Below are 26,006 nucleotides of genomic sequence, written 5' to 3' on the forward strand. Positions count from 1 at the left end.
GGTCTTTGTTTCTGTGCGAGGGCTTTCTCTAGTTGCAGCGAGCGGGGGCCACTCTTCATCGCGGTGTGCGGGCCTCTCACTATCACGGTCTCTCTTGTTGCGGAGCACAGGCTCCAGACGCGCAGGCTCAGTAGTTGTGGCTCACGGGCCCAGTTGCTCCGCGGCATGTGAGATCTTCCCAGACCAGGGCTCGAACCCGTGTCCCCTGCATTGGCAGGCGGATTCTCAACCACTGCACCACCAGGGAAGCCCTGATCTCTCTTTTTAATGTTAGCCATTCTAATAGATGTGTAGTGATATCTCATTATGGTTTTAATTTGCATGTCCCTAATGACTAATGATGTTGAACAACTTTTCATGTGCTTATTTGCCATCCATATTTTTTTGGGGGGGAAGTGTTTGTTCACCCCCTCCCTTTTTATTGGGTTATTTTTTAATTACTGAGTTGTGGGAGTTCTTTATATACTGTGGATAAAAATCAGATAAATATTCTGCAAAAAATTTTTCCCAATCTGTGACTTGTTTTTTCATTCTCTTAACAGTGTTTTTGAAGAGCACAAATTTTTAATTTTGATAAAGTACAAATTATAAATTTTTTCTTTTGTGTATTGTGTTTTTGTTGTCATAGCTAAAAAATCTTTACCTAACCCAAGGTCACAGAAAATTTCCCCCTTCCTCTATAAGTTTTGTAGTTCTAGGTTTTACATTTAGGAGTAGGATCCATTTTAAGTTAATTTTTGTAGATGATGAGAGGTATAGATTCAAGACGTTTTGTTTTGTTTTGCAATATATATTTGTTTTGCAATATATATATATATATATTTGCAATATATATATATGTTCCAGCACCATTTCTTTTTTTTTTTAATGAAGACAGTGTTTCCTTTTTTTTTTTTTAACTTTTTAAAAATATTTATTTATTTATTTATTTATTTATTTATTTATTTATTTATGGCTGTTTTGGGTCTTCGTTTCTGTGCGAGGGCTTTCTCTAGTTGTGGCAAGCAGGGGCCACTCTTCATCGTGGTGCACGGGCCTCTCACTATTGTGGCTTCTCTTGTTGCGGAGCACAGGTTCCAGACGCGCAGGCTCAGCAATTGTGGCTCACGGGCCCACTTGCTCCGTGGCACGTGGGATCCTCCCAGACCAGGGCTCGAACCCGTGTCCCCTGCATTGGCAGACAGACTCCCAACCACTGTGCCACCAGGGAAGCCCCACCATTTCTTTTAAACTTTGCAAAAAATCAATCGTTTATATATGTGTGGGGTTATTTCTGGCCTCTATTCTGTTCCATTGATTCCTTAGTCTAGCTTTTATGCCAATACCACACTATTTTGATTACTGTTGCTTTATAATAATTCTTGAAATCAGGTAATATAGGACCTCCAACTTTGTTTCTTCATTGCAACTTTTTTCTTTGCATTTCCGTATGAATTTGGGCATCAACTTGTCAATTTCTACAAAAAATTCCATTGAGATATTGATTGGGACTCTTTGAATCTCTAGACTAATTTGGGAAAATTGATATCTTAACAATATTGAGCCTTCCAACCTATGAACAAGGCATATCTCTCCATTTATTTAGATTTTCCTCAATCTCTCTCATCAATATTTTGTAGTTTTTAGAATACAGATCTTTCACATCGCTTGTTCACATTTATCCTTTAGTATTTCTTTATTTTGATGCTATTGTAAATGCTGTTTTAAATTTCAATTTCCAATGGCTTATTTATGGTATATATAATTATGAATTTTTGTATAACTGATTCTGTAGTCTGCAGCCTTGCTAAACTCACTTATTAGTTCTAGTAACTTTTCAGAGTCCAACAGATTATCTTTATAGACAATCATGTCATCTGCAAATAAAGACACTTTTATTTATTCCTTTCCAATCTGGATGTCTTTTGTTTATCTTTCTTGCCTGATTGTACTGGCTAGACCTTCCAGTACAATGTTGATAGTAGCAGTGGTGAGGATGGACATTTATCTTGTTCCTGATCTTAGGTGGAAATTACTCAGTCTTTCACCATTATGTATGTTTTTTATGTATGTATGTATGTATGTGTGTGTGTGTAGCTATAGGTTTTTCATAGATGCCTTTATCAGGTTGAGGAAATTCTCTACTATTTTTTGTTACTGGGAGTTTTTATCAGAAATCGGTATTAGATTTTTGTCAAGGGCTTTTTCTGCATCTATTAAGATTATTATTTTTTTTTTTTTTTAGTTTAATATGATGAATTACATCAGTTGTTTTTCCGATGTTAAACCAACCCTGCATTTCCCAGATGAGCCACACTTGGTCATGGTGTATTATCTTTTTAATATATTGTTGGATTCAATTTAATGAAATTTTGTTTAGAGTTTTTGCATATTCATGATGAATATTTGTCTTTAATTTTCTTATAACTTTTTTGTCTGGTTTTGGTATCAGGTGTGCTGATATACTGGCCTATAGATTTAGTTAGGAGGTATATCCAGCTCTTCAATTTTTTGGAACAGTTTGTGTAGAATTGGTATTACTTCTTCCTTAAGTGCTTGGTAGAATTCACCAGTGAAGCCATCTGAGCCTGGACTTTTCTTTGTGGCAAGTATTTTAACTATAATTTCAATGTCTCTAATAGAATAGGCTATCTACTTTTTCTAGAATGAACTTTGGTAATTTGTATCTTTCAAGGAATTTGTCCATTTCTTATAAGTTGTTGAATTTGTTAGCACAAAATTGTTTATAATATTCCCTATCCAATATCTCTAGAATCTGCAGTGATGTCAGCACTCCCATTTCTGGTACTGGCAAATTGTGTCTTCTTTTTTGCTGATCAGTCAGGCTACAGGTTTATCCATTTTATTGACCTTCTAAAAGAACCTTTTGGTTTCATTGATTTTCCCCATTGTTTATCTATTTCCTATTTTGATATTTATTAGTTCCTTTCTTCTGCTTATTTTGGGCTTAATTTCCTCTCCTTTTTCTGGTCTCCTAGAGTGGAAGCTGAGGTCATTTATTTAAGACCTTTCTTTCTGTCTAAAACAGACTTTTAGTGCTATGCATTTCTCCCTAAGTATTGCCTTAGGGTCATACCACAAATCATGATATGTTATGTTTTTATTTCCATTTAATTAAAAGTACTTTCTGATTTCCCTTTTGAGTTTTGTTTTAACCCATTTGTTATTTGTTTCAAAAAGTTTGGGGATTCTCTTATTCTCTTTTGGTTTTAAATTATGGTTAAAAAAAAGAGAACAACCACATAATATAAAATTTGCCATCTTTACTATTTGTGAATGTACAATCCAGTATTATTAAGTATATTCACATTGTGGTGCAACAGATCTCTGGAACTTCTTGCAAAACAAAAACTCTATACCCATTAAACAACAGCTCCCCATTTTCCCCTTCCCTAGTCCTCATAGCCATCATTCTACTTTCTGTTTCTATGAATTTGGCTACTTTATACATATATACTTATATACTTATACCTCATATAAGTGGAATCATGCAGTATTAGTCTTTTTGTAACTAGCATAGTGTCCTCAAGTTTCATCCATGTTGTAGCATATAATAGGATGCTACATGTTATATGTATTTCCTTCCTTTTTAAAGCTGAATAATATTCCATTTTATGTATATACCACATTCATCTATTGATAGACATTCAGATGCTTCCATCTCTTGGCTACTATGAATAATGCTTCTATGAATATGAGTGTGAAAATATCTCTTTGAGACCCTGCTTTCAGTTTTTTTGGATATATATACCCAGAAGTGGGATTGCTGAATCATATGATTGTTTTTTAAATTCAGTATAGTGAGGAACACTATACTTTTTACCATGGCAGTTGCACCATTTTATAATCCAACCATCAGTGCACAGGGTTCTAATTTCTCCACTTCCTCACCAACACTTGTTATTTTCTGTGTTTTTTAAAATTTTTATAGTAGCCACCCTAATGGGTGTGAGATGATGTATCATTATGGTTTTGATTTGCATTTCTCTAAGGACAAGTGATGCTGAACATCTTTTTAGATGCTTGTTGGCCATTTATACATCATCTTTGGAGAAATGTCTATTGAATTCCTTTGCTCATTTTTAATTGGGTTATTTGTTGTAGTGTTGTTGAGTTGTAGGAGTTCTTTATATATTCTGGATATTAACCCCTTATCAGATATATGATTTGCAAATCTTATCTCCCATTTTGTAGGTTGCCTTTCCACTCTGATTGTGTGTCATTTTTATGGAGACCGTGTTTAATTCAGATCACCCTAGGTGGAAATGAAATCTTTATTATGCTAAGTCTTGAAGGTGCTATGTAAAATGTAACTCATTTATTGTGTGAGTTGAGATAAGGAGTGTTGTTCAAGTCTTCTATTTCCTTGTTGATCTTCTGTCTAGTCATTCTATCCATTATTGAAAGTAGGGCATTGAAATCTGCAACTATTATTGTTGAATTATCTGTTTCTTCCTTTGGTTCTGTCATTTTTTGCTTCATGTATTTTGGAGCTCTATTATCAGGTGCACATATGTTTATAATTTTATTTCTGATAGATTGACACGTTTATAATTATAAAATGTCTGTCTTTGTCTTATGTAACAATTTTGTCTTAAAGTCTATTCTGTGTGATATTAATATAGCTGCTCCAGCAATTTTTCGTTAGAGCTCTCTTAACCCTTTTCCAAATCTTTTCCAACCCTTTTATCATCAGCTTATTTCTATCTTTGAATCTAAACTATGTCTCACATAGACAGCATATAGATAATGTTTTTTAATCCATTCTTCCAATTTTTGCCTTTTAATTGGAGTGTTTAATCCATTTATATTTCATTGTAATTACTGATAAAGTAGGATTTATGTCCGCCATTTGCTATGTTTTCTATCTGTCATATATATAGTTGCTCTATTCCTCCATTACTGCTTTTTTTCTTAGTGGTTGCCCTGGGAATTACATTCGGTGTCTTAATTTAGGACAATCTATTTTTTTTTAATTTATTTTATTTATTTTTGGCTGCATCAGATCTTAGTTGCGGCACGCAGGATCTTCGTTGAGGCATGCGGGATCTTTCACTGCAGCATGTAGGCTCTTCGTTGCAGCATGCAGGCTTCTCTCTAGTTGTGGTGGCAGGTTTTTCTCTTCTGTAGTTTTGGTGCTCAGGCTCCAGGGCACATGGGCTCTGTAGTTGTGGTGCGTGGGCTCCAGAGCATGTGGGCTCTGTGGTTTGTGGCATGTGGGCTCTCTCGTTGAGGCACATGAGCTCAGTAGTTGTGGCATGCAGGCTTAGTTGCGCTGCAGCATGTAGGATCTTAGTTCCCTGACTAGGGGTCGAACCCACATCCCCTGCATTGTAAGGCAGATTCCTTACCACTGGACCACCAGAGAAGTCCCTAAGACAATCTATTTTAGATGAATATAAACTTAATTTCAAAATTAAGTATACAAGTATATAAAACAATATATAATGGATTCCATATATAGCTCCAATATAGCTCCATTCCCCCTCCTCTCCTTGTCACATCCTTGTCAATCACATTATATCTTTACACATTATAAGCCCATCAACACAGTTTTATAATTACTGCTTTCTGATGTTTTCTTCAATAAATTTTATTTTTAGAATAGTTTTAGGTTTACAGAAGATGTGAGTAAAAAGTACAGTGTTCCATGTACCCCCTGCCCCTACACATGTGCAGTTGTATTTTAAATTAGGTAGGAAAACAAAATATTTACAAACAAAAATGCATTTATAATGTCTTTTATATTTACCCGAATAGTTAACTTTTACCAGTATTATTTATTTCTTCATGGGGATTCAAATTACTGTCTTGTATCCTTTCATTTCACACTGAAGGACTCCCATTACTATTTCTTATAGGAAAGATCTGTTGGTGATGAATTTTTTCAGTCTTTGTTTATCTAGAAATGTCTTAATCTTTCATGTTTATTTAATTTTGTTTAATTTATCCTTCATGTTTGAAGGATAGTTTTGCTGGATATAGAATTTTTGGTAGACAGTCATTTTCTTTCAGCACTTTATATCATCCCACTGTCTTCTGACCTCCGTGGTTTCTGGTAATAAGTCAGTTGTTAATCTTATTCAGGCTCCCTTGTACATGATGAGTTGCTTCTCTTCCTTACTGCTTCCCAGATTCCTTCTTTGTCTTTGTCTTTCAATAGTTTGATTATGATGTGTCTGTCTACATGTGGATCTTTTTGAGTTCATACTACTTGGAGTTCATTAAGCTTCTTGTATGTGTGGGATAAGGTTTTTCATCAAACTTGGGAAGTTTTTGGTCATTATTTCTTCATTGTTTCTGCCCCTTTTCCTTTCTTCTCTTCTGCTGAGACCCTCATTATGCATATGTTGGTATGTTTGATGGTGTCTCCCAACATCATGGGCTCTGTTCAGTCTTCATTCTTTTTCCTTTCTGTTCCAGAACTGTATAATCTCAACTGACTTATCTTAAGTTGACTGACATTTTTCTTCTGTCAACTCATTTTTCTTCTGCTGTTGAGTTCTTCTAGAAAATTTTTATTTCAGTTATTTTTCTTTTCAACTCCAGAATTTAAATTTGGTTCTTTATAATAATTTGTATCTCTTTATTGATGTTCCCTATTTGGTGAGATTTTATTCTCATACTTTTCTTCAATTCTTTAGACATGGTTTCCTTTAGTTCTTTAAACATATTTATAATAGCTGATTTAAAGTCTTTGTCTAGTAAGTCTAACATGTGGACTTCCTCAAGGACAGTTCCTATTGACTGCTTTATGTCTCCCATTTGGACCATACTTTCCTGTTACTTTGCATGTTTCATGATTATTTGTTGAGAACTCAATATTTTAATAATATAATGTGGTAACTCTTCATATCATATCCCCCTTCCCAGTGTTTGTTGCTGTTGCTGTTTGTTTGTTTAGTGACTTTCCTGGACTGATTATATAGAGTCTATATTTTCTGTCATGTGTGGCCACAGAAGTTTCTGTTCAGTTAGGTTAGTGGTCAGCTCATGATTGGACAGGCATTTCCTTAAATGCTTTGAACCAATAAGTCTTCAGCCCTTGCCAAAAGTTTCTGTGTGTGTGTTGGGGCATGCCTTCAATGCTCCAGCAATTTACAACTTTGCCTTAACCTTTACTTCCTGTTTGTGCAGGGTTTCAGGGTCAGCCAGAGATGAGAGACTAGGGCCTTCGGAGACCTTTCCTGGACATGTTCTCTTCCCTGCACATACACATGGCCTTTTAGATATCCAGGAATATATAAGAGCTTTTCAGAGCCCCCTATGAACATCTCATTCCCACTTTTTCCTTTAAAGTTTTTTGGCCAGGCTCTCATTTGCCTCAACCAGTATCATTGTCTCAAGTAACAGCAGTGTTCAACAATTGCTACAGGTTGTTTTCAACAAACACCCTGAGAGTAGGGTTTTTCCCACTAAGCAAGTTCTAAGTCAGGTCAAATAACAAGTCCTGAAAATAGGGCTGTCAGGAAACTGCCAGACAGATCAAATAGTGACAATTGTCTGGGAATACAACTTGTTGAGAAGTTCCAAATCCAATCTGTCCCTTTTAGTGGCTACTAGGCTGCTAGTTTTTACAACTACCATGGTTGCAAGTCTACTGCAGAGCTGGGAATAGGGCAAATTAAAACACTGCAGGGAATTCCCTGGCAGTCCAGTGGTTAGAACTCCACACTACCACTGCAGGGGGTGCAGGTTCAATCCCTCGCTGGGGAAGTAAGATTCCACAAGCAGTGAAACATGGCCAAAAAACAAAACAAAACAAAACAAAAACCACTGCAAAATTCTCTGTTTTTACTAAGATTCAGCCATTTTTCTTGAATAAACGCCCCTTGGATTGTTGTAAACCTTTTGTTAATTTTCAGAGTTCTGAAAAATTTGATTCTGACAGTTTTTGCCTATGTTCCTGTTGCTTTATGGAGGAACAGATTTTCAAAGATCCTTGCTCTGCAATTCTCAAAGTTCTATTTGGGGGCTTTGATACAGCATTCATCCTGTCATAGTAATTATGAATCAATGAGCACCTGCTGTGTGTCAGGCACTATGATAGATGCTTGGGAAAAGATAGAGAAGTTTAAGCAATGATTCCTGCCCTCTGAAAGCTTACAGAGCAGTTGAAGAGACAAAACGTAATTACATAAGCCTTTACATAATGATAAGAGGAACTAGAGAATATAAGGCTTTAAGACAACACTATGGAAAAGAATTTCCTGCAATGATGGAAATGTGCTTCACTGACCAATATGGTAGTCAGTAGCCACATGTACCTACTGGGCATTTGAAATGTAGCTACTGTGGCTGAGGAATTGAATTTTAAATTTTAGTTAATTTTAATTAATTCAAACTTAAATAACTACATATGGCTACCTTATTGGATGTCACAGCTCTAAGACTAAGTATTTACTTGATTGGCCAGGATGACTGTGGTATAGGAGTGAATGGGGAAGATGTCCTCCCATGGGAGGCCCACAGCTCTCCTCCTCTGGCTCCTGCAGTTGGACAGGCACTGTGGGCTATGGATACTCCCTGGCATGTAGTTGTGTCTGGTGAACAGTGGATGTTGTACAGTGACACTGTTGAAACAGGTCATGTCTGAGCCACTTGGCAGAGGTAAGCTGTAGTCTACCCCGTTGTGGGCAAACTTAGACCCCAATGCATAGGTCAGGTACAACCTGACAAATGCAATTTGATGAGAAGGGGTTGTGGGAGCTGTGAAAGAATCAGCCTCTCTTCCTAACCCAGTGGTCAATGTAACATTCACTCTTTTTCTCTGCAGCCACAAGACAAGCTCACAGTAGCATCTGTCTCCTTCTATGCTTTCCAGTAGGGTCTCTTGGCTCCCACACTGATGCTGCAAACACAGCCTTGTGTCTAGGGCCCATTCTGGCAATTCCCCTTGGGGAAACTGAGGTCCTATAACCTCCCTGCTGGGTCAGTGCTGAAGTGGGACTGAGGTTTTCCCTCTTGCCTACAGAATGAACTGCACTTCCTTCCCCACTCCAGCCTTTTCAGAGCTAGATGCATTTGATGGAAGGAGATGCAGAAGGGGTTAATAAGAAATTCCCCCATGTACCCTGGGAGTCATGTGGACTGGATGCCAGTCACAAGGACAAGGGTCCCCAAGCCACCCTTAATTCAGAGCAAGGACTTATGGGAGGACATCTGGGCAACTGGGGTCAGAGTGGCCCACGTGCTGAGGCAGGAGTAGAGCCGTGGTTAATGCCCCCAAAGGATATTGAAAGAGAGAGGGAGTGCAGGCATGAAGAGGCCTGGGGACTGTAATAGGTGGAGTGGGACATGGCTAGTGAATGAACTGTCTGCAATTTGAATGATAAATTCTCTCTATAAAGGGCTAGTCAGTGCTGGGGGACTTGTGCCAACCTGGACTGTCTCGTCATATGACTCAGAGCAAGGTCTCACCTCCTTCAGCCTCAGTCTCCTCATTTGTCAAAAGAAGCTGACCTCAGATGGTAGGGATGTTGTAAAGTTAGGTAAGATGTATTTATGCGGTGCCAGCATAGTGCCTGCCACAATATTATTTCATCCCCCATCCTACCCTCACCCCAACTGATCCTCTTTGAGGGTAAGTACAACTGAGCCTAGACAGTAGCAGGGAAGTTTAGTTAGAGCCAGAGAAGTACTTCCTGACTCTGAGCACACAGATGAGCAGGAGAGGAATGTGAGCCTCTGCCAGGGGCCCTGGGAGGTCTGAGCTGGGAATGGGTCCTTCTCTAATAGGATAGGGGCAACATTCAACCTTCTGTCTATTCTCTCTGCCCTGGGTTGCTTGGCACATTGTGGAAGCTTGCCAACCCCCCACCTCTTCCTCACATGATTCATAAATAGGAAGTGCTAGGGTCTCTGTTCTTTGGAGCCTGGCTCACCCACCCAAGGCCAGAGGAACACACGACTTCTTCTTCCCTTCAGTCTTGGGACCCCACCTTCCCCTTTACATCCCTAAGTCACTCACAAGCACACCATACTTCTCTGTGGCTTCCATCTGCCCATCCATCCCCCATCGCCCAGCCCTCCTACTTTTTCTCAATCCCTCCTCCTGTTCTGTTCTTCCCATGGAATCCAATATTCTGCATTCACAGAAGATTCCCCAGGCTGGGGGATGTGCAAGGGGTGTATGTGTATGTCTGTGTCCACACAGGAATAAACAGGCTTCATGCTCATGTGACCCACTGCTCCAGCCTGTCCCTGACACTCCACATGGGGTGCCCAGAGACCTCCCATTAACAGCCCCTTCACCCCTTCTTCCCTCCCCTCAGGCCCCATTAAGGGAAAGTAGAATCACCACCACTCTTCATGGGCAGCTGGGGGCCCCTTAGCAGTCTCTCCACCTCCTCTCCCCCTCTCCTCAGGCCCATGCCCAGCCCTGAGGTTTGGAGAGCCTAGTAAGTGCCCTATCAACATGTTAATCAAATTACTTAGGAGCTAAAATTGACGCTGTTCATTAATTATACAAGATTATGCTAATTGTGCATGCAAATGCATGCAGGGGAACAGAAGGTGTTCAGGCGCATGGTGGGCCATTAGCATAGAGGATGGGGTGCGGGTGCATTGGCATGCTAATGTATGCGCCCCAGCTATTTATAGTCCCCCAGCCCATCTGCACTGCAGCCACCTCTGCCCCAAGTGGGGATCATGGTAGGGAGGCCAGGTCCAGGCCTGGCAGGGGGCTATGGCCCTAGGGATACTCAGCCTTAGCTGTTGCCCCAGGCCAAGGCCAGGAAGTAGCATGCGCCACCGCCACTGTGGCCACCCCCACTTGGGCTTAGACTATCACATCAACCTCCTCATTCACCATCCTTTCCCTGGCCTAGGCCCTTTGGTGCCTGGCTCTCCTTGGAAGCAAAATGACTCTTCCAAATGACACAGCCAATATAAGGCACCTCCTGCTGACTCTCCATCACCCACAGGGTCCAAATTCTGCATGTTTTGGTGCCAATCCCCCAAGAGCTCTGGTCCATAGCTGCCCTTCTCAGTCTTGTCAGGCCCACTGGGCACCATGCATACCACCTACCTCTTGGCAGGACTGTTATTCCTTTTGCATGGAGGGCTCCTGCATCCTATTTCTCTTCAAGGAAAAAAGCCCCGAGTCCTCTAAGACCCAAAATGCCCAAGATCACATGCGACTTCTAGGACTCCTTCCACCTCTCCCAGCCAGAGTGGCTGCCGCAGATTGGCCAGTTATCCTGCCGTGCCCACCATTCTATCTTCCTGGTTGTACTTTGAGTTTTTGTCTTTCTTGCTGGATTGTCATTTCCTTAAGATCTTTTTCACCTCTAGATTCTACTGCCTGACACATAAAAGGTGTTTAATACATCTTTTTTAATGGATGTGTTGAGTGAGTGAATGGTCCAGCAATCTGTATCCTCCTCTGTCCTTGAGCTGGGGGCAGAGAACAGCAGACAATGAAAACAGTGGAGAGCACAGACCCTGTCCCAGATGTTGCATTTCTTCTGAGGCTCATGAGCCCAAAGGCGAGGCCCTTTGGGGTGAAAATTAGGAGGACCCCCTCCCCACTTCCCCACCGCAGGCTGCTTTGCCAACTTTGCACTTGGAAATAAAGTTCTAGTTTGACTCTGCCCTTTGCTCTCAATCTGCTTTCTCTTCCAAAGCCTTCATAGGACACTTCCTTTGAACACCTGCTCCAACCCGTGTATCTCTTGCACCACTTCCTCTTTCTAGGTCTATACTGTCTGATAGGGTGCCTATGAGCCACATATGACTATTTAAGTTTAAATTAATTAAAATGAAATAAAATTGAGGGAGTTCCCTGGTGATGTAGTGGTTAGGACTCTGTGCTTCCACTGCGGAGGGCCTGGGTTCGATCCCTGCTCAAGGAAATAAGATCTCACAAGCCGTGTGTCACGGCAAAAAAAAAAAAAAAAATTGAAATTTTAGTTTCTCAGTCACACTAGCCACATTTCAAGTGCTCAAAAGCCACATGTGCACAGGGAACTCTACTCAGTGCTTGTGGTGACCTAAATGGGAAGGGAATCTAAAAAAGAGTGGATATATGTATATGTATAACTGATTCACTTTGCTGTACGACAGAGACTAACACAACATTGTGAAGAAACTATACTCCAATAAAAATTAATTTTAAAAAATAACCAATTTTTAAAAATAAAATAAAATGGAAAAAAAATCTACCTGTGGCTAGTGGATATCATTTTTGGAAAAGTTCTATCAGACAGCATTTGTGATCTAGATTTCCGTTTCCTTGCTTCTGACAGTCCTGTAGCTGCAAGCATCCTTGGGCTCAGCCCAGCTCTTTCAGTTCCTAACAGCTTTCTCTTTGGAAGCGCAAACATAATTTTAGCTCTAAGTAAGTATCTCAGAGGGATGTAGGGAGGGAAAAGCTGGTGAAAGTTCTGTGCCCTGATTTTTTAGGATGAGATTCCTAGAAACAGAGCTGGAGATGGGGATTCTTGTGAAAGTGATTTATTGGAGGAGAGCTCTAGGGAGAAAAGGAGTGAGGGAAGCAGGAGCGGGCAGGAGAAGCAACTTAGCAAGGAGACAGTCTCAGCTGGAGTCTAGCATCAGCCTGATCCTTTGGGGAGTTCTGAGTATGAATAGTACTAAGAGTTGGTCCTCCTTGTGATGTCAGTCTTTCTTTGGTTGTGGGCTGCTGGTGAGGAGCATATGCTTCTGGCTGAGGATAATTCTCGAGTAGTGGGGGCAGCTGTGAGCCATTTATTTATTTATTTATTCATTTATTTAGCTACACCACGCAGCTTGCAGGATCTTGGTTCCCCCGACCAGGGATTGAAACCAGGCCCCCTCAGTGAAAGGGCAGAGTCCTAACCACTGGACCGCCAGGGTATTCCCCAGCTGTGAGCCCTTTAATAGCCAACACTCACAGGAGCTGCGAGTGGGGGAACCCAGGCAGGCACCTGGACACCATGATACCTGGACACAGCCTTCCAAAGAGCAGCTCCATCCCACTCTGCTCTCCACCCCCTGAGAACCCAGAGTTTAACAGTGGACTCACATCAATCACCTCCACATTTTCCTTATGTATTGAGTGTCTCTCGTGTAAAGCACTGTGTGAGGGGAGCTTTCCTTGTGCAATGGTGTCACACCTGAGAAGTTATGTGCAAGTCACATGTTTGCACTTGAGTCATATTCAATCCAGCATTTGCTTCTTTGGTATGGAATATTCCATTGACAAGGAAAGTTCATTTTAATTTCATCTTGAGTTGTGTTTACAGGGAGGAATAAAAAGCATTTATAGAAATGATTAGGAAAGCTAGACTAAGTTCAGGATGTGGCAAGGTAGGTGTGTGGGTGAACTGCTCTTATCTTTCACTTATATCATAGGCATCAGAGTTGTGATGCATAACTTCCACCTTTTACATGCTTTATTAGCTGGATGACCACTGTTCACAGCTCTTCATCTGGTCTTTTATTTATTGAACTTTTTATTATAAAGAATGTTGAACATATAGGCAGAATACAATAAAGAACCACATCTCTCCCTGACTGAATTTCAACAATGATCAACTCTTGACTCATCTTAAAGTTCTGATCTTTAATCCTGAAAATCTTCTCAGACTGAGAGCAGCTGTCACAATAGCCAAAGGCCCCAAACTAGGACATGAGTCTCTCCTTTGCACCTCTGATGAATTTGTAACCTTGAGGAAATCCCCATGAAATGGCTAATCTGGTCCCTGCACAACCTGCCTCTCAGGGCTGATTTTGAAGGAAGGCTTGCTGCACTGTCCTGCATCGGCAGCCTCGTGGCTGGGGCAGGGTTGGACTCTAAAACCCCACTTACAGGGACTTTTCCATGACTCTTGTCAGTATCAGTGGTTCATAAAGTCCCAAATTCATATCCTGACTTTGGCATCTACTGTGACTTTGTAGCTTATCCTTGCTGATCCTTGGTTTTCTCATCAGTAGAGTGGGAATGATTGCAGACCTACACCACACCACCTCGGGATTATGAGAGGATTAAATAAGATAATGCAAGTGGTAGGCTCAGCAGAGTTCCAGGCACTTGCTAAGTGCTCAATAGATTAGACTTGGATCACTTAAAAAAATTTTTTGCATAGTTTTGCATTTTATTTATAATTCATGCTTATATTTATGGTGGTTTCTTCTAGTAATTCTAATGGCAGCTTCTAGCACTCGACCTTTCTATGAGGCCCAGATGAGGCGTCTGTGCCCCCAGAGAACCTTAAGGCCACAATAGGGATGGCACTGGGCACAGGTCCTTGCCCCAACCCAGGGGGCATCCTAAAATGCTCACCCTCAGGTCAGCCAACTCTGGGGGCTGTGGCCCATCATAGCCAGGGAAAAGGGGCTTCCCCAGGCTCTCTTCCAGCCCCTAGGTGGTGGGAGCGGAGATGCTCAAAAACACTGGCACTGGGGCTCATCCTGGTTTGGGGGGTGGGGGGGTGCTTCCCTGGTGAAAAGCAGGATTTTACAGGCCCTCAACAAAGTGCACATCCCTTCCTGCCTTAGGTCCCTGTAGGGTGTCCTCCTATAGCTCCCCTTCCCACTGGGTTACCTGACCCTCTCCACTTCCCAGCCTCCACATCTGTCCTCTGCACAGACATGGCTTGAAGGGTCTGCTGTCCCTCCTTCCTCTTCCCGACACCATTCTCATCCTTCACGGACTGCTCTGGTTCCTCCTCCACCCCCCAGGGTGGAACAAATTGTCACCCCATGGTGCCAGCCTGTGGAGAAGTTTCCTGGGCTGTCCTCATGTTATTTTCCCACCCTGGCCTTCCAGCTTCCGGGGGTGTGGATGGTGTGTCTGTCTCCCAGTGGTGGGGAAAGGAGGGCCCAGAGCCCCCTTTCCAAGGCTGAGGGTAGCCAGGCACTGTTGGGAGGAGTGAGAGGTCTGGGCACTACTTCCGGTTCTCCTAGACCAGAACGGAAATCCCCCAGCTCCAGGCCATGTGCTGCAAAATTTCAAGACTAATCTTGGAAGACAGGACCCTTTGGGTGCTAGTCACCCTTGTTAAAGCATAATATTCAAAATGTTAGAAATCTGATTCTCATACAAATTATTACTGAGCGTGTGTTGAGGTTTTCTGTAACTTATTAATGAAGGAATCAGCAGGATGACAAAGCTGGTTCAAAGAAGGCTAAGAGAAACTGATACAGACAGTTGAGGAAAGAGTTGAGAAGAGAGAGAAGGAGGGAGGGAGGGAGAGAAAACAGGATATGTGAAAAATACTTGAATAAGATTGCCAAGTTAGACACAAAGCTAGTTAATGTCCATAGGACAATAAAATTATAAGCTTTAGGGCTCATTTCTCTACCAAACAGAAGTTATTTATTTCTCCCAACAAAAATCATTTGCACCTTATCAGTTTTCTGCAAATCAGCACCTAACTTTATAGAGTCTGGCCCCAATTAATAGCAAATATTAGTCAAAGTTTTTTCTTCTACAGAATCAACTAACTCTTAGGTGGCTTTGTCAACGTAATACTCTGGAACAGCACTGTCCAATATAAGTATGATGTAAGCCATTATACATTTGTCATTTAAAATTTTCTAGTAGCCACATTTTAAAAAACAAAAAGAAACTGGTAAAATTAATTGTAATCATATATTTTATTTAACCCAAGATATCCAAAATATTATTTCAGCATGTGATCAACACCAAAAAATTACTAATGAGATATTTTTACATTCCTTTTTTCCTAAGTGTTTGAAATTCAGTATGTATTTTACACTTACAGCAATTCAGACTAACCATATCTCAAGTGCTCAGTGCCACTCGGGGCTGGTGGCTGCCATATTGGATAGTGCCGCTGTAAAACAGTGGTTCTCAAACCTCAGGGTGCATCGGAATTACCTGGAGGGCTTATGAAAACACAGATGGCTGAGTCCCACCCCAGGAGTTTCTGATTCAGTGGTCTGCGGTGGGGCCTGAGATTCTGCATTTCCAGCAAGTTCCCAGGTGATGCTGATGCTGCTGGTCTGGACACCACACTTTGAAAACCACTGTTCCAGAATGACTTTGAAAGGACTCACTGTCATCTTTTTGCCTTATTTTCAAGTTGTAGATGATTTTGCTTAACAACCCTGAGACTGGTGGTAGGGCTGCAGGCTGTCTGCAGTGTTAGCATCGGCTTGGCCTCTGACTGGATGGGTGCCGGCTGGACACAGCCTCACCGACTACCATCTGGTGGTGGGTGAGATTTCATCCACCCTTCTTCCGCCACTGATGGCATTGACTGTGTGCAGCTCTGAGCTGGAGGCTCAGGGAGAAAGAAAAAGAGGACTGACCCTCAGTATCCCCCACAGAGGGCCTAGGCCTTGTGTGGCTGCTTTTTACTCAACACCACTCTGCAGATAATGCCAACGAGGCTCAGAAACTGAAATGTCCCAGGACAGGCCTGCATAGATGGAGGTACTGGCAGGGCCCTGAGGTTCTCAGGGAGGGGTGGTCTCCAAAGCCTAGAAGGGCCAGAAGTGGTTGGCCAGACAGGGGTGAGAATTGGTGTGGACCCAAAGGACAGATGCAACCTGTACTGGGAAGGGAGAGGGTAGGAGACCTGCCAGGCAAGGGCTGCAGGAGGGGATGACAAGGGGGCCCCCCCAGGGGGAGCCAGGATCCTGCAGGAAACAGCAGCCTGAGGCTTTGGGAGGCTGAAATGAAGACAGGATCGGAAGGGACCTCAGCAAGCATCAATTGCTACTCTCCTGGTTCATGAATAAGGAAGGATCCCAGAGATGTGAAAGGATTTACCCCAGGCCACACAGTGAGGCAGTGCCTGGAAAGCCCTCATCTCCAGCCACATCCCAGGGTTCTGTAGGTTTGGGAGTGGGGTTGGGTACAGAGGGCACGTGTGTGGTGTCTACACGGGTGTGCCATTTTTGGGGTCACATGAGGTGTCTGCACCTCCAAATGCTCTGCGCGGGGTGTATAGAAGGTCTACACTACATGAAAGTATCCTTTGTGTGGTGTCCACTATGGATGAAAATGCATGCTGATGTAATGTCTCTATGGAAAGGGAACTAAAAAGGGTTCCCAGAAGGGTGCCCATTGTGTGGGGGAATATGACAGGGGCTGAGGGGGTCACAGGCAGGGTGCAAGGGGAGATACATCTCCAGGAAAGTGACTGCTGCCAGCTCCCAATGAGGGACGGCCCCCTTAGGACACCTCTGTCCAGGAGTGGTGCCCACCCCTCCCAGAACTTGGGGACCTCCTCTTTGGGGACTAAGCCTTCAGAGCTTGTAATAAATCTGATTTCATGTTCGTAGAGTTTGGAGGCAACTCTGATGAGTTAAATGGATGTACATATCTGGAGTTCAAGACCAGGGGGCTGATAAACAGGCAGCTGCTGGAGGAGCTCATAGAGCGGCCCAGGAGGCTGTGCCATGCTCCAGGACCCCCACAGACTTTAACCCAGCACACTACAGTTTGTAAAGGGCATCTTCCCGGATACTCACAGAGTCCTGTAGGGGTGAAGGCAGATTACTGATAGTATCCTGAGTTTACGAAGAGTACAAATCCAGAGTATTATCCATGGTTACCTCACGAGGGTATGGCAGGACCAAGGCCTCACCATCCCCGTCAACTGCCCGGAAGGACTGGAGGATCAAGTTCTCATGTGTTGTCTAAAAAGCAGTCACATCGCTGCATATACTGTGCTTTTTTCTAATTACTGTATGTGAAAAAGAAGGTATTCACTGTGTATCTGTACGGTGTGTCTGACAGGTACACCATGTGTGTATGACGGCTATATGCTCCATGTGGTTAGGTTTTTGCTATGTGTATAAGGGATATAGAATATGTATGAGGGAGATCTGTTTGCGGGAGATGTGCCGGGGCAGGGAGTCTATTGTGTGTGAGAGGGATTTGTTGTAGGGGGGACGTGCTTGTAAAGGAGGAAGGGGGGATCTGTACATACAGTACATTATATTGTACCGTAATGACGGTACAGTATTTGCAATGACTATATTCTGGGTAATCATATACAACATAAAAATGGTGCACTAATGCATGTACTCATATTCTTTCTGTGCATATACTATGTAGGATGGGCACACACTGTGCATGATGGTATAGACTCTGTGTGATTAGCGTACCACATGTGCGTGATGAGTCCAACCTGATGTGGAGTACATATTGTGTATGCTTCTGTGAAGGTATACCCTGAGTGTGGTGGGTCTACATTATGTGTGATGGCTGTATCTTGTGAGTAGTAGTATATAAGGCATATACAGTGTGGATATAATGGGTATACTATTGTAAGTAAACATCTTGTGGCTGATAGGTATACTCTGGGGGAAGGATACACTATGTGATATGGATGCGCTGTGTGTGTGATGGATGCGCTGTGTGTGTGATGGGCATATACTATGACAAACATACATGGTGTGGGTTAAGTTTACAGGTAAGTGGGAGTACCTGCTACATATGGTGTATATAATAATTCATGAGTACTAGGTATATATAGTATATATAATGGATGTATTCTCTAGGATGAATATACTGTGTACAGATGTGATAAGTATATACTTTGTGAGATTAAGCACTGTGTGATCTGTACACTGTGGAGGTGGGGGATTTTCTGTATAGGGAAGTTGTCGTTGGGACAGGTCTACTGAATGTGTCACATGTACCCTGTGTGTATGCAGCTTAAGATGGGAATATGGGGTATGTGCCTCGTGTGAGCAGGCACAGGGGAAGTCACCCTGCTGGGAGAGGGCATGGCAGGAAGCAGTTGGATCTTCATCCGTTTCTAGAACCCCCAGACCCTTGAGCCCACCGACCACACTGTTTCAGGTTCTTCCTCAAGTTCTTCCTCAAATGCAACCAGAACTGCCTAAAGAATGCGGGGAATCCCCGGGACATGCGCCGCTTCCAGGTGGGTCTGAGGAGAGAGTTCTCCCCTGTAAACCTGCCCTTTCCTGATGGGGCGGCCCTGCCACCCTGAGAAAGGCCGCAGGGGCAGACCCCTGTGCAGACCAGTGCTTTGGAGCCTGGTGCTTGCTGGGGGTGGGGCAGCTCTGTCTCAACTTAAGCTGGCTGCCAAGGGAGGCTTCATTAGAGTCCCACTTAAGGAGATGCTAATTGTGACATTTTTACATGATTAACAACCCAGCTAATTTGCATAGCATGAAGCAGAGAGCAGCTGCCCTTAGCACATCCCCAACCTGCACACCCCTCCCAGTGAAGGGTAGGGGGGAGAAGGAGGTAGCCCCAATTTCCTCCCAAGAGTGGGGGCTCCTGCTGATGGGCTCTCAGGCCGATGCTCCCCCCGCCATCAAAACGCTCACTCCCACTTGCCTAAGACCCATTCCTGCCTTGGAGCGCTAGGGGTACAGCCTGTGGTACATGTGGTTGCAAAAACAGTTGCCACTCTGCCCAAGGATCCAGAGATTTTTTTTCAGGGCTTTTGATTTTTCTAGCTCCTGGAGGTCAGTTCCCCTGGGCAGCCAGAGATTGTGCATCTGAGAGTGTCACCTAACCCAGTTGGTCCCCCTTCCACCAGCTCAGCTCCAGAGGGGCTGAAGCACTTCCCCATGCCAGTGACCCTGAACTACAGTATCCAGCCACTGGCCTCAAGTTGCCAGTGCCCCCCAGCAGTCCCTTACTGGAAGCCCCAGCCAGGCTGGCCTTGGCTCTCCCCACAGGTGGTGGTATCCACAACGGTGAGCGTGGACGGACACGTGCTGGCCGTGTCCGACAACATGTTTGTGCACAACAACTCCAAGCATGGCCGCAGGGCGCGCCGCCTGGACCCCTCCGAAGGTCAGGACCCCCAGGCCAGCCCTAGCTGCCGCGGGCCCAGCCAGCCCCAGTCCCCACCTTGGCATGGGCCCCTGACCTGGCTCCTCTCCTGCCTCCCAGCTGCCACCCCCTGCATCAAGGCCATCAGTCCCGGGGAGGGCTGGACCACGGGCGGCGCCACCGTCATTGTCATCGGCGACAACTTCTTCGACGGGTTGCAGGTCGTGTTTGGGAACGTGCTCGTGTGGAGTGAGGTGGGCCGCTCCCGCCGGTCTCCCTCCCAGCCTGGGGCTGGACCCTGCCCTCGCCGGGTCAGAACCCGCAGGCCTCCCCTCTCCCCTCGCAGCTCATCACGCCCCACGCCATACGGGTGCAGACGCCCCCACGGCACATCCCTGGGGTGGTGGAGGTGACCCTGTCCTACAAGTCCAAGCAATTTTGCAAGGGAGCCCCTGGCCGCTTTGTCTACACAGGTAAGGAGTCAGGGGGGTGAAGGGAGGCCCAGGGTTGTGGGATGGAGCCCCACGCCGCACACACCAGCCCTGACGTAGGAGTCAGCGAATAGCCAGGTCCCCTAAGCCCCTGCTGGCACTCACCCCACATCCCAGGACACCTCCTCTCTGGACCTTCTTTCCCTGTGCTTCTGTTTCCTTCCCTGGCCTCCACCTCCTCAGACGCCCTGCCCGGACATTCTCTCTGCCTCGGGCATTCTCCAGAGCAACTCCCCCCACCCCCTTCACCTTCTGCACTCCCCAGTGCCTAGAACATCTCCACAGGGAGATTTATTTCAAAGATGCCCCCAAATAGCTTGCTGCTCCCCAAATCTTCCCGGTTCTCTTGGTTCCCCCAAGCCACCGCAGGCTTCACTTTGCATGCACACGAACACACACACACACACCTTGCACGAAGCCAGGGCGAGAAGTTAACACAAGACAGGAGTGTAAGCTACTCCTGAAGATGTGGCTTCATCCCCCTTCCCAGGTCTATCTGACCACTAGCCCGTATCCTCTCCACCTCCACCATCTGGCGCTTCTCCCCATTCCCCCACCCCACCTAACAGACATTCACCAAGCCCTTCAAGGGGCACTGGACACTCAGTAGTGACCCTACTTACTGTCTTAGAGCTCCAGTATAAGAGTGAGGGGGGAACACAGGGAACACAGCGTGGGGTGGGTAGAGTTACACAATGGAGGAGCTAGTGGTTGTCAGAGAAAACCTCCAGGCACGAGTGTGGACTAAACTGCTAAGCTGGAACCAGAGGGGTGAATAAGGAGGTAGAGATGAGGAGGAAAAGGCATCCCGGGAGAAGGAATGGCAAGTACGAAGACCGGTGAAGGAGTGCCTTACGTTTTAGGGGAAACTAAAGGAAATTCACTAAATCTAGAGTTGGAGGTGGAGAAGGTAGGTAGGGCTTTGAGGCTGGTAAGATAGGTCGGGGCCAAGCTACAGGAGGAGGTGAGGAGGAGGAGGAGGAGGAGGAGGAGGGCTTCGGGAGCCAGGTCAGGAGGTTGCAGCATCCTCCCCAGAGCCCTGGGTGTGGGCCAGCCCGTTCCTGGGACACAGGCATACCCCTAACGGTCAGGCGCCGCTGAGAGTCCACCAGAGCTGTGATACATGAAGACTGTTGGGGTTTTTTTTACTTTTTTTATAATAAATAATTCACTCCTGATAAGACCAAATGCAGACAAAACTTTCCAGCCCTGCTCCTATGAATACTGAAGCTAATATATATACAGTTGCGTTTTTTCTAATCACAAATGGGATCGTATAGTGCATGTGTGTTAATGCCAAGCAGCTGGCACAGGGCCTGGCTCAGTAAACATTTGTTGAATGAATGAGCAAGAAAGGAACTGAGGAAACTTCCCGAGCCTCGCTGACCCGTGTGCCCGGAGTTTTCCGAGAGGCTTGGGCTGGCCTTGGAGGAGGTCTGCAGCAAGGCTCCCGGACTGGTTGCTGGCGGGCTTGGTCCTGTTCCGGCGCCGTGCCGGGAGGGGCGTCCTCCAAACACCGCCCCTCTCCCCAGCCCTGAATGAGCCCACCATTGACTACGGATTCCAGAGGCTACAGAAAGTCATTCCCAGACACCCCGGAGACCCCGAGAGGCTGCCCAAGGTACTCAGAGGGGCGGGGCGGGGCGGGGAGAAGGGTGTCCGGTGGCCGAGGGGAGAAGAGGCGGCTCCCGGCCCCTCTGCCGCCCCCGGGGCCGCCCCTCCGTCCGGATGTTTTCCTCCTTGCCCCCAGGAAGTGCTGCTGAAGCGGGCGGCCGACTTGGCGGAGGCCCTGTACGGAGTGCCCGGCGGCAACCAGGTATGGCGCCTCCGCCCGCCTCCCCGCGCCGGGCCCGGGGCTGCCCGCTTCCCGGTGCCCGCGGCTGCCCCGGCCGTGCCCGCTCTTGTCTTCGCAGGAGCTCCTCCTGAAGCGCGCAGCAGACGTGGCCGAGGCTCTGTACAGCGCCCCCCGCGCGCCCGCGCCGCTCGGACCCCTGGCCCCCAGCCACCCGCACCCCGCCGTCGTGGGCATCAACGCCTTCAGCAGCCCGCTGGCCATTGCCGTCGGGGACGCCACGCCAGGGCCGGAGCCGGGTGCGTCCCGCCGCCCTCGCCCTCCCAGCCGCCGGCGCAGCTCGGACTGCCCCTTCCCTGCCGGCGCGCGCCCCTGACGGCCGCTCTTTCGCAGGCTACGCGCGCAGCTGCGGCAGTGCGTCCCCCCGCGGGTTCGCGCCCAGCCCGGGCTCGCAGCAGAGTGGCTACGGCGGCGGCCTCGGAGCTGGCCTCGGCGGCTACGGGGCACCGGGCGTGGCCGGCCTCGGTGTGCCCGCGTCCCCCAGCTTCCTCAGTGGCTCCACGGCCACATCGCCCTTCGCCAGTGAGTGTCCCCTGCCCCCCGGGGAGGGGGGAAGGGACCAGGCCCCGGGGAGCAGAATGGGTCTCAGCCCAGCTCCTTCCTAGCCTATGAGGGGTGGGGGGAGCTCCTGTCACCTGTCGCATGAGCACCGACCCTGGCCTTGCCCTCAGAGGCAAGGGCAGCTCTCTCTGTGTTCGACCTCTCTCTCTCTGCCCTTGGAGACCCAGCCCTCAACCCCGGTGCCGGGGCACTTCTTGCACTTTTAGTTCTCTTTGCTGACAGCAGTTGTGCACATCGCTTCTAGCCTTCCCCTCCTACTGAAACGAGCTTTAACACGGGGACATCCTGCTTAAACCTAGTGGACCGCCAGCCTTTCCATCTTATGCCAGGACTTCAGGAGGAGGGCTGGTGCCCCCTGCCGGAAGCCTGAGGGAACTCAGGGCCCAAGAAAAGTAGGTTTCCACCTGGCCCCACGCCCCCCAGGAGAGGCAGGGGCCTGAGGAGGGAAGACGTGGCTCCCAGCAATCTGGTTGGGCAGAGCAAGAATTCTGTGTAGTCAGACACCTGGATTCACAGTTTGATTGTCCAAATCAGGAGCTGTCTGACATTCAGCAAGTTACTTTACTTCAGTTTCTTCTCTGTAAAACCGGATCAGTACCACCTGTTGCCTAGGGTTGTTCTCAGACCTGAATGTGCCACTGTGCATAAAGGGCCCAGATGCAGTTCAGAAAGAGTGTGTGAATTTGCATCCCAGCACTGGCTGTGGGCATTAACTGTCTTCTGTCTGGTTTCTTGGGATGGGCAGCTCAGAGCTGGGTGGATGGGCGACAGGGCGTTTATGCTTTTACCATGCACTGCCCTCAAGTCCCTCCTTCCAACAGCAAGTTCCAGAACAGCCTGTCTACAGGTTGTTATAGCTTAGCTATTCAGCAGACATGTTTGTAAAGCACCCAGCTTGGGGGATAGCTCCACCCCTGCTCACCTACAAGGAGCCTCCCCCATCAATTGTAAGAGAGATTGCACCTTGAGTCCTGGCCAAGAAGGCTTTTCCTGCCATTCCTTCGCCTGTCCCCTGTCCCCTGTCATATGTTTGCTATTGCTGATGACCAACATATCTGGCACCTGCCTAGCCTTCCTTCCCATGGCCTACATCCTGAGTACTGCTCTTTTTGGCTGTGGGTTTGAGTCTGGCTCTCTCCCTCTGGCCTGGGCTCAATGTGTGGGACCAGAAGCCCCATGTTGCTGGTGTCCACACAGACCATGACCCTCCAGTGTCCCCACCAAGACTCCTGTCTCCCCTTTGCTCAGGCCAGGCTCCACTGCTCCTACTTCCCTTCAGTTCTGGACAGTATTCTTACCACCTCTCTCAGGGTGCCCCCCCAGGTCGAAGCTGGTGGAGTTTGGAAGACCAGCCCCCCTTCTCCGCTGCACACACAGTGCAGTCAGCAGTGGAGGAACACACTGCCCCAGTGGGCAAAAGCCAGCCACCTGGGGTCTTCCCATTCAGCCAGGAGATCAAGAATTCTACAGCTGCTTAAGCCTCACTCCAGCATCAACTGGGGACACCCTGGGTGGGCCTGAGGGTCAGTCCCATCTGGTGGTATTGTCCTGTCGAGTCCCCATCCACTCCCCTTGTGCACAACACTTCGTGGTGAAGCTCCAGTGGGCATCATTCTCATTGAGTTTGCCAGGACGTGCCTGTAATGACCTCCGGAACTGTCCCTGCCAGAGGCTGTCTGCTCGGACCTCCCCTCTGTCTTCTGCTTCAGCCACCAGCAGCCCTGGACTGAACCACAACTCCCAGTACTACCCAAGCTACAAAATGCGGCTGTGAGCTCTGGGCCTTGAGAGATACAGTACATTTTCTGGCATTTATTTCAAGCCCTCCACGGAGCTCCATGGGCCTCATCAGCTAGCAGTCAGCATTGTCTTAAAAAGAGATGGTTATCTATGGGGCTGAGTACATTCGGAACAGGGGCAGCTGTTGAAGGCATCACTGTTCCAAAGGGGGGCGGGTAGTGTTCTGATACCAAAAGCAGCTTTCTCAGGCTGCTGCTTTCTTTCAGGAAACCCCCACCCTCATCCCATTGCCCGCTGCCTGGACAACACTCAAGTCACAGTCTTATTGGTCTTTAGAAGAGAGAGGCAGGGAATTGTGTTCAGATGAGGTTGTAGAAAGGGGAATCCAGAGATGGCCTGGGCAGGAGCCCCCAGGAGAGGAGGCTGCAAGAAGGAGGGGCAGGCAAAGGCTGAGTGCAGGAGGCTCCCTGGCTATTCCTAGGAGAGCAAGCCACAGCCATGGGGGCTAGGGCGTTAGAGAACAGGAAGAGCTGAGGATTTGGATCTCTGTACCTTTCTTTAAAATTGACCTGCTGGAAGAGGGAGATACAGGAGGCCTCCAGGACCAGGGCTGAAGATGACGAGGACCTGCATTAAGCTGGAAGAGAACAAAGTGTCGGGGGTCGGGGGGAGTGTAATTGGTAAGGGGAACATATTTGTAGGGGGGGGTAAGGGTTCTTGTGTGAGCTGTGATCCTGGACAGAGGGGCCTTATAACAGGAGCCTATGTGTACCCCCCAAATTTTGTCCCTGACCACTTGCCCCAGCTCTGCTGTGAACCCTGACCTTTGACTCTAACCTTGATGCCCCAGGGCCCATCAATGTTTCTTAGTGTCTCAGAGTCCCAGTGGTTTTCAGCAGGAATCCTAACCTGTTCCATTTCTTGCTCATCCCTCATCTTTGCAGGCACCTCTCAGTATCTGGTTCTGTTGGATGTTCTGGTTTTGCTTTCGTTTTTTGGGTTTTGTTTGTTTGTTTGTTTTTAACCTCATCTGGCCCTATCATCTCCAACGCTAAGAAAGGGTCTCCAGAACCCCCAAGAGGGCAAGTGCTAGACCGCAACCCCAGAGGCTCCCAGCCTGCCTCCAGACTCTACCCTGTACTGGTCTCTCCAGGACCCTCACAGCCCCCAGTGAGGGCTGAGCCTGGCACCCAGGTCAGCAGCCCGCACAGGGCATACTGCTCATGCCAGGGCAGCAACCGAGCTGCTCACTCTGGTGCTGTCTCCTTGTTGTGTCTCCCACCGCCTTCCCTGCTGCGCCTGCCCCTCCCCGCCCCGGAGTCATGCCCTCTAGCCCCCCGCTGGCCGCTGCCTCCTCCATGTCCCTCCCGGCGGCTGCCCCCACCACCAGCGTCTTCTCCTTCTCGCCTGTCAACATGATCTCCGCTGTCAAACAGAGGAGTGCTTTCGCCCCCGTGCTGCGCCCACCCAGCTCCCCACCCCAGGCCTGCCCCAGAGCCCACGGAGAGGGGCTTCCAGGTGAGTGCTCCGTGCTGCCTCGCTGGAACCTGGTAGAGCAGCTGGGCCTGCGCAGCCCACTCCATCCACATCTCACAAGAGCTTCAAGCCAGGTGACCAGTTCTCCCTGGGGGTTGCAGAGGAGGGAGCT

The 26,006-nt window shown here is 47.0% G+C and overlaps 1 protein-coding gene across 5 annotated transcripts in view; it reads left to right on the forward strand.

The window, feature by feature from the left end:
• The window catches only part of EBF4 (EBF family member 4), a 50,449-nt gene that overhangs the window by 22,211 nt on the left and 2,232 nt on the right, over window positions 1-26,006 (forward strand). The window contains exons 8-16 of one of the 5 annotated variants that reach the window (XR_014235938.1): window positions 18,767-18,848; window positions 19,618-19,735; window positions 19,835-19,968; window positions 20,061-20,187; window positions 21,738-21,826; window positions 21,956-22,021; window positions 22,119-22,296; window positions 22,391-22,579; window positions 25,795-25,876. Coding sequence is in view for 4 of the 5 variants with exons in the window: in XM_082361433.1 (XP_082217559.1) it covers window positions 18,767-18,848; window positions 19,618-19,735; window positions 19,835-19,968; window positions 20,061-20,187; window positions 21,738-22,021; window positions 22,119-22,296; window positions 22,391-22,579; window positions 25,679-25,876 (1,310 nt within the window). In the remaining variant the exon portion in view is untranslated. Of the gene's footprint in view, window positions 1-18,766; window positions 18,849-19,617; window positions 19,736-19,834; window positions 19,969-20,060; window positions 20,188-21,737; window positions 22,022-22,118; window positions 22,297-22,390; window positions 22,580-24,241; window positions 25,877-26,006 lie in introns of those variants that run through there. The other 4 variants (XM_082361435.1, XM_082361436.1, XM_082361434.1 and 1 more) reach the window with 4 other exon arrangements.

This window comes from Balaenoptera borealis (genome assembly GCF_965194805.1).
Source record: "Balaenoptera borealis genome assembly, chromosome: 16".
Taxonomy (NCBI): Eukaryota; Metazoa; Chordata; class Mammalia; order Artiodactyla; family Balaenopteridae; genus Balaenoptera; species Balaenoptera borealis.